This window comes from Myzus persicae, unplaced genomic scaffold (genome assembly GCF_001856785.1).
Source record: "Myzus persicae strain clone G006 unplaced genomic scaffold, MPER_G0061.0, whole genome shotgun sequence".
Lineage (NCBI taxonomy): Eukaryota > Metazoa > Arthropoda > Insecta > Hemiptera > Aphididae > Myzus > Myzus persicae.
This window is the reverse complement of record NW_019103958.1, coordinates 1-14,257: the sequence shown is the minus strand read 5'-3', so window position 1 is coordinate 14,257 and position 14,257 is coordinate 1. Positions and strand designations below refer to the sequence as shown.

Genomic DNA, 14,257 nt, shown 5'->3' with positions numbered 1-14,257 from the left:
CTATTAAAAAAGCTACATAGAGGCGTTCTAATACTAAAATTAAGACTTCACAAATATAAATAAATAATGTTATGTGTAAAAATGAAACCTATTCTTCTAAAATATCTTTAACTAATGAATAATTTGCTAATACAACCACAAAAAACACAAATATTTATAGTAACATAACCGAAAATAGTCTAGACAATAACAATTCACCAATAATACACCAATTCTATACATAATACATAAGAAAAAATATACAAAAGAAATAAAAACATAGTAACACTCTTAAAAGGAGGCACGGCTCTGGAACATACTCATATTCCCACAGACATGATTAAATTACTAGATGACAGGGTGCTAGAGCCATCATAGTAAATATTATAATAAACAACAAAATATAAATAATGGGAATATATTCAGGGAATATAACAGGAATAGTATTAAATTGTTTCAAAATAATGATAGCACCAATCTTAAAAAAGGTAATCCAAATTAAGCAACAATGTATTGACCGATAAGTCTCTTGACAACTTTTTTTTAAATATTTGAACAAGTAATTAAATTAAGACAAATTTTAACTATAGTAAATAAGTCAATTATAGGAAAATCAAATCCTACCTCTAACTCAATTTGGCTTGAGAAAAGGACATAACACTGAAGGTGCTATCAGTAGCTTAACTCATTTAGTTCTACAGGCAATGGATTCTAAAAAAAAACATTTGGTATATTAATGGATTTAAATAAAGCATTCAAATCAGTATATTATAATAATTCAATTAATTGTGTAGATCAAATTAATTTTAAAAAATAAGTTTGAAATTATTTAAATGTTATTTAGAAGACTATCACCGTTATTATATACCGTGGAATATAGTTATGTCATAGGACTGTCTATACCTAGACTAGTCTATACTTCCATGCAGATGATTCGGCAATGATTATGACTGGGGACTCTTGAGACTCAGCAATACAAAGAGCAGAAAACTATTTAAAAAAAATAATTGCATGGTTCTCAAATAATAACTATTAACATTAAATAATAAAAAACGGTCTTTGTAACTTTTTCAAATATTACAAGAACATCACCAAACTTTTCTATTTTAAAAGCACATGCCCCAACATGCAAATACCTATGCCATATTATAATGTAATTACCCTAATAAAAATAATATGATATTTCTACAAAAAAACACATCAAAATATTATAACAGATATCGAATAATAGGCCAAGATTATACAAAAAGTTTGATACTCAAATAAATAACTATCATAAATCTGTAATTTTTGAGTGGATTGTAAAGATAATATTATGGTAATTGAACAATGAACGACTAGTTATATAAAATCAATTTTATCAATGGTATAATCTATATGTATATATATTTTAAAATATACTATTCACTGAAACATTATAAACTGTATATTTTATTTTATAATTAATTAATATCTATTATAACTATCATTTATCATTCTATTCATCTTATTATCATTGTTCAAAACTCTCCTACATCAAAATAAGGATTTTATTTTTAGTGATAGACAAAACAGTGTAAAAGTAATAACAATATCTTATGTAATTAAAATACATCTGTGTAAACTTCATTACGGCTATAAAAAATGATTCATTCATTTATATTACATATGTATTTTATTGATACAATTATTAACAAACTTTATAACTGAAATCTAAAACATACAAACCAAATAATATATACCATGTATATATCATGTAACCATTTAATGAACATTTTATAATTAAGGATTTAAATATTTGAATTCAAACATTACGGCATAAGGAAGGTTGGATTCATTTTATTATTGACAAAAACAGATAATTTTAGTCTTTGGAACTTACCATATGAAGTCAGGCCTCTTCATAACAAAGTTACCACTCACACCACTTCCAACCATCACCTCAGATTAGAAATAATACATTTTATTTGAAAATTAAATTCATATTTTTAGAGGTTTTCACAGGTTTCTAGACAATTTACCTTGATATTAGACAATTGATTTGCAATACGGTTTATTAATAATAATAAATTTTATTTTTGTTGACTTTCAATACATTTTTTTGTACGAGCTTCTTCATCATTATTGAATTAAACCACTAACTGGTTTAAAATAACAGAAATTAATGATATTTAATATTTAAAAATTAAAAAAAAATGTCTTTTTGAATAAAGTTGGACACTAAAAATGTAGTCATAACTATTTTGTCTACACTGTCTATTTACTTCTACCAATAAATCCTCTTCCCTTGGATGGTTGCTTCGGGCTTTCATTTAATTGGTTTTGGTTATTACTTCGGATTTGACCTATAACACCTCTGCCACGACCTGCATTTTCTTGCCAGCGGTTCACAACAGGTACAGGAGCATCTTTTTGAATATTTTTCAAATCACCAAGTTGAAGATAGTTGTCCTTATCATCTGTTGTAATTTTGCTGTTTTTATTTGATTCATATTCAGGCACATTCCTAATGGGTTTTTGAATAACAGCTGAAAATTCACCTCCAAGTGGTGGAAAAGCGCGGTTGTCTGCTACAGTGATCGGTTTATTTATATTATTATTATTATTGGAACAATCAACAGAACATTTAGAAATATTCATTTTACCAAAACGTTCTTCAACTGAACTGTCTGTTTTAGATAAATCAAAAGCAAAATGACAACCAGGTACAAGTTGTATGTCAAAATAGCGACAACAATGAGCTGATAGAATGTGTATCCACTTGCATACATAATAGCTACTACAAACATGAATGTCATCAAGTTTTTCATGAAAATCACAACCAACTGTTTTCATTACAGTTAATACATCTTTTGATAAGGCATCAGTAGCCATAGCAACAGAAGGTAAAGCCAACTCAACTTTACCTGGATGTTTAACTTTAAAGCATGCATTTTTCAGATTCATGAATAGTTTATCCAAATGGTAAACTCTAATAATATTATTGAAATCACTTCTTTCAGCATCCCTTACTGCACTTTCAAATAACTTAAATAAACTTGCACTAGTAATCATTAGTTCATTTCCAATAGGTGTATGTGCAGTATAGACTGGAGGCATGTCCAATGTTAAGTCATCTAGAACAGTTTCATCGACATCTTTGTTCATGATAAAACCTAAATAATTAACATACATTTCAACATTAATTTGAAAAAAAAAAAATTTAATGATTTTTATTATTAATACTTACCAATCATTTTTAGTAATAATTCTGTATAATTATTGGGTAACACTGTAAATACGTTGATTTTATGATTGTTAGCAGCATGACTATTAATATCTGCTGTAGGAGCTTCTGGAGCATTTGTTCTGACTTTATCGAATCCAATTAACTGATGAAACATGCGTATCAAGCCTTTTTCTAAAGAAAACTCGGCCATGGATATCTCGGCAGGAAAATAAAATCCTTCTTTCTCACACGAATAAGAGTTTATATGAATTAAAATGAATTTTTGCTTGGGAAGATAATGGCTGGCTGGTTGCATGTCAAGCAATACATCTATATATGTGTACATAGCATCTGTTTGTGATTTCTTTTCATCTGATTCTCTACGAACATCTTCTATATTTTCACCAATCGAAGTATATTTGGCTACTTTTCCTTCATATTTCATTTGTTTACCTTTCATTTTATATTTTTCTTTCATTTCTTGAGACATATTTTCCCAATCCTTTTGGCAATACTCAGACATATCAGCCATGCTTAGTTTATTTCCTTCACTCATTAATTTCTGTCGAGTCTCCATCATGAACAATGCATACCCATTGAGAGGTTTCTTCTTAGGAGCCATTTCTAGGAAAAATAAATGCATAAATATTAGTAAATAATCAATCAATTTCATGTTAAAATATGTATTCTTAATTTTATCTATAGGTTTATCTAATTTTCTCAAGGTTAAACATGGTAGTATTAACACAGTGGTTTTCAAACTGGGTGCCGCAGCACACCTTCACTAAGTGTGCAGCGGTTTTATCTATAAATTACCGATTGTATTGAATTTTTCATATAAAAAAAGGTCAGTGTGCAGTGAAATTTTTTAAAGAGTACGGTGTGTTGTGTATAATACAAGTTTGAAAACCACTTTATTAACCTCTCCCAAGTACTAAAATTGACTATGGAAATGTTTTACCGTAAGTATACATACGATTTATAGTAGAAAAAATGTTTCGACCTTTAACTTATAAACTTAACCTTTATAAAAAATTAGACCTAGTTAGGGTGATCTAACATCCCGCATAAAACTGGATTGTAGTTTTTTTTATCCTTCTTGTCCTAACAAACTTCAAAGGAGACGCTTTTTGTCCTGTTTTTAGAAGGTGGGATCATTGTAATCCCGTAATCTCCATATTAAAATGAAAAAAATTCAATTTATGAAACAAATGCAAAATAATATTGTATAAAATAATTTTCTATTAAAATTAGAAACCGATGTTATAAAACATAACAGTTTTTGTCGAGTGAGTGTCGATTAGCTATGTACAATTGTCAGTGATAAGCATCTGATACGATCTGATATGTTATATACTAGAGAGTAAACTAGTATGATTCGGTGTGATTTGATTAAAATTATGTGGCCACACAACTGGCAAACTTAATAATTCAACTCGTCTGACCAATAATACTTGCAATTGTATCAATGTTTATTAATTATTGCAGAAAAATACTGAACAAAATAAATAAAATAACATGACATATTATATTATAATATTATTTAATATTATATTGGTTTGTTTAATCAATAATTCAAACGACCACGTGGACATGTTATAACATACGCACACAATTCACTGTATTGGCATTGTGGTCTTGTTCATTAATTATACTATCACTGTGCATGTATTCTCTTCTTTCTTTTAATTTTTATTAGTTGTTACATTTTTTTTTTTAAATGCCAAAGAGGAGAGGCACATGCTTTGAATCTTTGAAGTCTGAATGCACTTTCCTTAGAATAATTAAAAAGTAGGCAGCACTAGAGGTATGTATAGCAGTAAATGCTTAATGAAGCACATAAACCATTAAGGGGATTGGTGGCGGTGACGACTGTCTTTGCCTAACACATGCGCAACATAAGAATTCAGGTGTTTTTTGGCAATCATACCAATTGATAAAGTGAAGCGATAAGAATTCTGAAAACAGATTTGAATTTGCCGTCAAGTCTACTTGAGATCGGTCAGTCTACATTTTTGATTTTATATTCTGAGTAAAACGATAAAAAATAAATAAAAAATAAAAATAAAAAAACATTCATCGTTTGCCAAAAAACACCTCTGAATTCTTATGTAACGCGTGTGTTAGACAAAGACAGTCGTCACCGCCACCGATCCTCTTAAGATATAGAACTAATGAAAAATTATTTTAACCGCTAATGTAAAATAATTACTGAAAGAATAGTGATATTATTTAAAGTAATAACCTAAAAATGTTTGTGCTGTCCTTTTTTTGGAATAGTCACCTTGATAGTTGATACTTAGAGGAGGTCAAAATTGAAAATTTCCAGTAGGTACTTTTCATAATTTGGAAAAACAAAAAAATCGATTTTTTTATTTTGTTGTAGATAATTTAAAAACAAATAAATTTGAAATTTTCACAAAATGTTTAAAGAAGCACTTTTTATGCACGGTAAAATTCTTTAATATTGACATTCATTGAATTAAGTACGTAATTTAGACATATGAAATTTGTTTTTGCTCTTTTCTATAAATATCAATAAATTGTTTTTTGCTTGGCCAAAAAGATTAAAAATCTAATAAAGCTACCTCATAAGTTATTCTTATATGTTGTAGGCCATATGGAAAATTAGTCTTTTTGCAAAAAGACTAGGCTATTTGCAATGATGTAGAACGTTTGCAAACTACTTATTATTTCTCAAAACAGCATTTCAGGCTTCTTGCATACAGACTAACAGCAGTTAAGCATTTTATGAACTACAATTATTTTATAATAATAATCATTTATTTAACTTATTTTATTTTAAGGACAATTTATTACTTATGGCTACTTATTAAAAAATAATGAAAATACATAGGTAGTCATAATATTTTTATAAGTGTTACTAGTTAGAATTTCGATAAATTTAGTCAAAATTGTAAATAAATATGGACTAATTACAATAGAAAATTTAAGAGGACACTACATAAACATTTCCTCTCTCCGTCTTACAAGTGCTTAACTAACCTAGCAGATTTAAGCTCATCAGATCAGACTTATAAGTATCTATTAATATTAAGTATTGTGATACACAATATTCTAGTTAATGATTAGATAACTAAAATATTCATTTTATGTTCATATTTTGGAATGTTATTTATTTTAAAGTTTTTAAAGTTTTTTTTTTAAATAAAAGGATGACAAAAAAATGGAATAATAATATTATGTTGTTTGTCTTGAAGTAAAAACTGTTTTAAGGGTATGTACATACTGTTTTTTAAGGCAAAAAAATACATGGTATATTTAACTGTATTATAAATATAAATAAATAATGTTATCTCAAAGATTGAAATAAAATGCTCACTTGATTGATCTTATATTTTAACAAAATATGTAATGACCAAATTAATTATATTTTTTACTTTGTTACTTTTAAAAGTGTTCATGTGACATATTGTAACATGGCTAAATTTTACTCTTAATTTAAGTTGGTAAATTACGACTATAAATTTAGTAATGTTTTTAAGAATATATTATAGTTATTAAGATAACGAGTATAATAATACATAACCTATTTATAGTGTAGAATATATTTCTTGAAAAAAAGACTGAGCTGGGTTATTGTAGATACATTTTAGGGGTTAGGAAGAGATTAGGGTTTAGTCGGGTTTAATTTATAAATTAGAGTGAATCAATGTATTATGAAACTTTAAGGCATGAATCTCGGTAAGAATATTATAGATGTAGCCACGCAGGTTTTTTTTCAATAATACAGTTTTTAAGTGAGTTATAATAATTTTTAATTTAAGCTATATTATACAAGCTAAACTTGCTAAAAACTTACGTTAAAACACAAAATATGATGTTCTTACCATCAAGTTTCATAATATATTGATTCACTCTGATTTTTAAACTAACAATGCAAAATGTGATCTGCTGAGCATACATTTGCAATGTTATGCACTTGTAAGATGGAGCAACAAAATGCTTGTGTAACATCACCTTAATACAAGGTTATCCATAAATAATGCCTACTGTAACCAAAAAATCTAAAAATTAAGAAACATTTTTTTTAATAGACATTCAGATCAAATTCGGACAAAATTTAAATATTTAAACAAAAAATAATATTTTAAGTTATTATGTTGTAATTTAAAGCATTCTCCCTCCTCACGTCAGTCAAACATACCTAAAACACATGATTGCAAAATAATCTGTTTTTATGGTTTGCTATGGATTGGCGTCCTGCGTTGGACCTTGGAAGAGGCAATTACGGAGTAATGATATAGACTAACATCCTGCATTAGACACCTGGGTAGAGGTTATTACGGGGTAATCACGGCGTATAGACCAGATACAGGTAATACAAAATATATGAGGGAGGCGACGTGTGAAACAATACGTAAAGAAAAGGGTTGATATATGGTTTCTTGGAGACACAATGGATAATGGACATTATAGGAATATGAAATAATAATATAAAATAACGAGGATGACTAAATATAATGAATGTTGTATGACGTGTTATAGTAATCACGAATACCACATAATAGATATTTGACCATACACATTGCGACGCCCAGGATGCGCACTCGGGAAAGTCGTATCGGGGTGTAGGTCGTTAGTATTTCCTGGTACGATAGCTGGCAGCCACAGCATCTGTGGGAACGATACTCGTATCAAGGGGGATAGGAGAAGTAGAGGGTAGGCCTATATAGGAGAGCCCCAAACAGCCCACATTTAGATGTGATTTGACCAGACGAGCCAGAGCACCTTCACGCTACTCTTTTATTGTATTAATTTGGTCTTAGAATAATTTCAAAGAGTTAATTATTTGGACTTAGAAAATATTCTATTCAAAAGGATATTTAATGAACACTCTGAATATTCTAGGTAGTACAGAATAGACAATCCACAGTTTAAATTGCATTTGTTTTATTAAATATTAATAAACTACATCACATTACATCAGGGTTGCAAATTAAATCAAAATACACCTCATCCTATTCCTCTCAAACGGCACCTGTAGTCGTCAGACCACTACAGGTTTCTAATTAATGAGAGTAAAATCACATATCGTAAAAATTACCAAAGCAATCTGTATTCAGTAGTGCTATATACTGATGTCCCGCTTAGATACACATTTATAGGATACATGTATGGAAACAACATAGTTATAGTAATAAGCTTAATTGCACGGTTGTAGTAAAACTTGACTGTTTACATAATTTTACATGAGTAATGATCACCCTCTAAATGTTTACGTACCTACCTACATAGAGTTTCTGTCAATAAGTATAAGATTAAACGTACATACAAAGTGCAAAGGGAAGGGTTCGTCTCCTGCAAGTGTAATGTACGTCGAACAAACAAAATGATCTATAAATTACTAAATACTAATCGAGCACTATGACTAAAACTAACGGTCATGGTAACTAATGCTCAGCAAGACGTTTTAATAAACTAACCTGTTGGCTTCCCGGTGATGGGCTATTTGTAATGAACAAAAAATTATAGACTGCTATGACTTGTAAGTTTACTGTTTGGTGAATTCAATCCTTGTTACAACGATAATATGGCGACGCACTCTTCGGTAGCGGACAGCCCTGGACACTAGACAGCCGACATCAACGGGGCGCTCACGAGGTGACAAATAGAGCGCGGAAACTGGAAAAGGGTTCAGTCTTCAGTTTTCAAGGCGTCAACATAACATTTTAACCGTCCAAATTGTGTTTGCGACGTTCAAACCGAATAAAATCGAATAAACGTATCGTCGGCCACACGGCAACACCTCGTAAGTGAAAATTATGAAATAATTTTTCCTCTCTCTTATTGGTTGCACTGTACTTTTCCGCACATTTTGACGTGGTAATGTTATGGTTATTTTTCCCTCCATTTTAATAAGACGACAATGCACAAAAACAAAAACTCGTAGTTCCGTGCTGTTCCTCAACGATTTGTGACGAGCAACTTACGAGGTTTTGCCGCGGAGCCGACGAATTAATATCATTATTGAGACACAGTACAAAATATATCGTTGATTTCTTATCAATGATAATGTCATGGCGAAAAACAACGACGACGTTGTCGCGGTGCAAATTGTCTCACAGCGGTCAACCACGGCGTGCACGACGGTTCGGCAACGTTTTTCGTAACGACACTGTCGAACGGCTTTAAACGGCGAAACTCGAACCGTTTTGCGAGGGAGGGAATCGAGAGGGATACGGTCGTAATACCGAGAGACAAAATTGTAACCACGCAAAAGGAGAATTTGGGCTGCGAGATGTCGTTTTCGTTTTTTCAATATCGAAACTACGAACAAAAATTATTCGAGTTTGAAACACCTAAAAACAACGGATTTTGAGACGAGAACTTTTTTCGTGTAAGCTATTTTAGAACAATAAAAACGATATTTCAGTGAAATAATTTCACACTTAATGTTCAACTATATGTATTTTTCAATTTTTAGTCTGTCTACTACTTACTATCACTGTACAGCCCGAGTGGTTCTAACCCGCTCATAACAGTTTTTTTCATCCTCTTAACGATTATGAAAATATTATGTATTATTGCACTGTATTTACGTGAAATAAAAATAACGATTTGATTAATCTGTTTGTAATAAATTCAACTTATTCAATTTTGTTATTTAATGGAGGAAACACTGATCCTTTCATCGTAGTATTGACACAAAAAATGTTGAATATTTAACACCTATTTATTTACTTTTTTATTGTTATTACTAGCTATTAAGAAAGATATTTTAGTTGATAAACAAATTGATTCATTTTCAGGTGTTGCTGAGAAGACATTTTAAAAATTGATGATGGCGAAGATACGTTGCTTATTTCAACCCCCTCAAGATAATTCAAATAATTCAAATAATTCAAATAATTTTAGTTGTAAGTAGGTACATATGTTTTCTTTATACAATTCTGATTCTTTTAAAATATTTCTTCAATCATTTTTATTGCTTGACGAATATCAATAGGTATTAAATAAAGTTCAAATATAAGAAATAGGGAAAAGCTTACAAAATAAGAAAAAAGTAATTAGATCTATCATTTAATTTTTCAATATTTTTCTTATATTATATAATGCCTTATATTAACGATATTATTAGTGTTAACATTATGTTGTGTACCTATTATTAGTTAATTCTTAAGAGAACTCCACATGGGCATTTGTTGTCTCTGTCTTACATAGGTAATTTACGAAACATATACAGTTTAAAAATGGTCATAACTTACTTAAAAATAATAACATCAATGAAATCCTCCTAGATAATGTTCTTGCCCTTGCACTTTATAAGAGGTCAATTCATTATAATTTTAGAAATAACAGAGTAAAATGTATTATTGTGAGTGTAAAATTTGCCATATTGTACATTTGTAAGACAGAGGCAACAAACGCCCGTGTGCTGTCCACTTAGCACAGTTTTCTTACATATTTTAATCATTCACTCTGATTCACTCACATTATTTATTTGAGATTTTGCTGTGTATATTTGTTGTAAAAGGTGCCAAGCTTTGTACATGATCTCACGTGTATATGCATTTTCTTTTGTACTGTTACTCGATGAAATGTATTGTTTGTATGCTTGTTTAATAATACTATCTCTTGGTTGTGGACTGGCATTGTGCCAACTTGGTTTCATAGTATTATTATAAACTTAATTTTATTTCAATAGTTAGATATTAAATATAATAAATAAGTATTATACACTGTTAACACCTAGCATTGTTTGTTTTAAGCAAAAATTTAAATAAAATATTATTTTTAAGTTGTTTTAAACTATTTCAATATATAACCATTGTATAAACAAAATTTATGCTTCTAAAATATGTGATTTCAAACTCTAGACCTAAATATTGCTTCTAATTATTAATCACATGTAAATACTTTTTAATAAGCATCTTAAGATTTAACACATATTATTTATGTTAAAATAATAAAATATCCTATTTATTTACAAAGAGATTTTACAATGCGTTGAATTGAGTGCTTAAGTAAATGGTATAAGGTTGTCCGCGAATGGTACAGATCAAGAAGTAATAAATAATGATCATTTACAAAATAATGGATTTAGCTCAAGAAGATATGTCATGCCCTAACAACACTGTTCAGATGTTAAAGGTCTAATGGAACCACAGAATCCTTATGATATTCTCTTAAAAAGTTTGAGTTTCTACATATTTTTTGTTTACAATCAAAACATTATCAAAAGTACTATAGATGTAAGAATAATCAATTTGTTACTTAAAAAATTATCAGCTTAAAAATGGGATGTTTATTTCTGTAGGGACTCGTATAGTTTAATAAAGCTTATCATTAATGAATAAATAAAAACCTGGCATACCAATTAAATTATTTTTATTTATTGAACGCTATTTTTTATTGATTTAATTTGTTTGACATATAAAATATAAAATAAATATTTTGATTGTGAGTTGAAGGAGAGGATTGATTAGAAATATATTTGGAGAACAATACATCATGAAATTTATTTAAATTTACTATAAAATATTGATGATAATTTAAATACATAATATGCTGAATTCTATTGATATTATATACCCACTTTTCAACTATTTTAAATGGTTTGTTAAATTCTCTAAAAAAGTTTAATAAAAATCTAAATATGGTGAGGGTTAAAAATAATTGTATTATTTAAAAATTCAAGATCGAGTTTTGAATAATTATGTTACTATAATAAATGTTACCTTATATTTTTGTGTAAATAGCAGTAAAATGCAACTGTTTACAGTTTTTACTTGTAATTTTCCTCCATCACAATGATACTACCAAAACAATAGAATTTATAATTATTATTGTATACTATTTTAGCAAAGCAATTTGTTGATTTTTAAGTTTATGAGTTAATCAAAAATACCGAACTTGAATTATTAGTTATTTTTGGTATATAGTAAATATTTTATTATTTAGAGGACAATATTTAGTATTATTGTGGCATGAAGTCCCTATTTTGTGTATTAAGGTTATTTATTCATAAAGTACATTATTTATAAATTTATAAGGTTAATGATAAGTAAATTACTTATGTTACTTTTCCTGTGCTTTAAAAATCATAATTTACCTTCAAATACTTAAAATGATCAATCCTTATGGGCTCTTGAATTGAAGTCATACTTATGATAAAATGTGTTTGAGGCAAACAATGGTTTTATACCAAAATATAAGACTAAGTCCTTTGTATTATAATAAATTATTAATATTGTACATTTTCATAACTCAATTTTGTGGTCTGTTAATAAGAATGTGCATCTGTCTCAAAAAGAACTACACCCAAGTACACTAAATCAATCTGTTGTTATTGTTGCTGCATGGTTGGATAATACATCTTTGTTTCAAGGTTTAGCTTCTATTGCTCAAACAACTACATCAACTGTGACATTAATGACTACCACTAATTTAATTTTAGAAATGTGTTCTTACGATGATATCAACGACTTCTGTAAGTATTAAAAAAAATTGTTTTCCTAACTCTGTTAAGATAAATTGCTTAATGCTAAGGATAATCTTAAAAAAATACTTCTTTGTTATCACCCTGGCTCCGCACCGTATAAAATGTATTTTCCATCAGCTAGCAGTTTTTAATTTAAAAATTACAAACATATGATTGTTTTTTTTTCTATTTTGATGTATCACATCTGGTTAAGTTTAATATGTTATCTATTTACAGAAAAAGAAGAAATGATTGTACATTTTAGTTTTAAATTTTTTTTATTACCTATATTATTATGTTAGACGGTATATTGTTGCTATTGTATGTGTCACCAAACTTATAGAAGTACTATGTACTCAGTGCGTTCTTATATAATGAATGTTATTAAAAATATTGATAAAAATACATTTCAAAGAGTAGCAAGGCTTAAATTATTATTAATTTGTTTTAAAGTAGAGGGTGATATTCCTGCCGTCAAATATGTTTATGTCATATTTAACGTCCCTAAACTAATAAACAATTTTTTAAATACTGCTCCTAGCTCTGTCCAATATACCAAGTGTTCAAAGAACTGCACAAATAACAAAGTACTATTGTCGTTATAAATAATTTTGAAAAATAAGAACAATAATAATAACTAATTTTTTTATTTTCTTATATATTTATTGCATGTATATTATCATAATATTTATTTGATTTGTTTTTGTGCATTGGCTATATAAACAATTGTTATTACATTTTCCTGTTCCTCGGCCAAATGTCGATTACATTTATTTTTAATTAACTACACACAATAAGCATCATTAAACATATTTAATCTTAATAGGTACATTCTAATATCAATCGTTCACTATGCTGCTGGACATTACTTGAGGTATGTAAGAAGATTGAAGAAACAATCACAACTGGGAACTGCACCATGATCTACTTCCAAAAATTGAAAAGAATGAGAAATAATGAATCTGTAAACAATTTAAACCTGCATCTTTAAATGTACATATAAATTTAATTTGTTACATTTTTATTTTAAAAACTTAATATAAAAGGATAATTTTTTTTTAATGATTTTATTTCTTTTAGAGCTAGTTTGATATGCTTAGGGCGACATATCCATTTATTTGTTGTCATGTAAATTAAAAGATTTGCATGTTCAATAACTTAATGCTAATTGTGTGCTAAATATGAATGAAATTTCATTTAATTTTTTGGTGGCAATAATCACTAATCGGATAGCCTTTCAGAGTTTATATTATGACAAATTCGGATAACTATGTTAAGTTAGCCTTCCAAAAAGAAAATTAAATTTTTTTTAAGGGTACAAATTGTTTGATGTTAGTTAAAAAAGTATGTAAAGATAGTTTAGTATTTTGACACTAGTTTGAAGTATAACATTGTATAAGTGTATACCATGAATTAAGATATACTGGATACGGAACGGAGCAGGTTATCAGTCTATAAAATGAAACTTAAAAGTGCTAAGACAATCAGCTGCTGTGTCAAGAATACTAGCGCTCTCTAGTTATATTATATTATATTCCCGCACTTTTTTTGAAAATATATTATAAATATTATTGTATTTGATTTGTGTATTTGAATATTTTGAAATTTATATGATGTATTTTAAAATACGGTATTCCTTAAAAAAA

At 28.4% G+C, this 14,257-nt stretch overlaps 1 protein-coding gene and 1 long non-coding RNA gene across 3 annotated transcripts; one reads left to right on the top strand and one right to left on the bottom strand.

The window, feature by feature from the left end:
* Window positions 1–1,614: 1,614 nt before the first annotated feature.
* On the bottom strand, window positions 1,615–8,833 carry LOC111036929 (protein maelstrom homolog). The gene is made up of 3 exons (XM_022319223.1): window positions 8,614–8,833; window positions 3,188–3,790; window positions 1,615–3,113 (listed from the first exon to the last, which is right to left on the bottom strand). The coding sequence occupies exons 2-3, from the start codon at window positions 3,786–3,788 to the stop codon at window positions 2,215–2,217; spliced, it is 1,500 nt and encodes a 499-aa protein (XP_022174915.1). The 5' UTR covers window positions 3,789–3,790; window positions 8,614–8,833; the 3' UTR covers window positions 1,615–2,214.
* A 204-nt stretch (window positions 8,834–9,037) lies between these two features.
* LOC111036930 lies at window positions 9,038–14,203 on the top strand. 2 transcript variants are annotated; one of them, XR_002604830.1, is made up of 4 exons: window positions 9,038–9,527; window positions 9,940–10,047; window positions 12,422–12,620; window positions 13,438–14,203. It is a non-coding gene; the product is annotated as an uncharacterized LOC111036930 (long non-coding RNA). The 2 variants fall into 2 exon arrangements; XR_002604831.1 differs by having other exon boundaries at window positions 9,940–10,051.
* The last annotated feature ends 54 nt before the right edge of the window (window positions 14,204–14,257 follow it).

Bases quoted from the DNA above. Each gene is read 5' to 3' on its own strand.
- LOC111036929 (XM_022319223.1), bottom strand. From the start codon at position 3,788: ATGGCTCCTAAGAAGAAACCTCTCAATGGGTATGCATTGTTCATGATG. The intron at 3,114-3,187 runs GTAAGTATTAAT...TTAATTATTTAG, and splicing joins ATTATTACTAAAAATGATTG to GTTTTATCATGAACAAAGAT.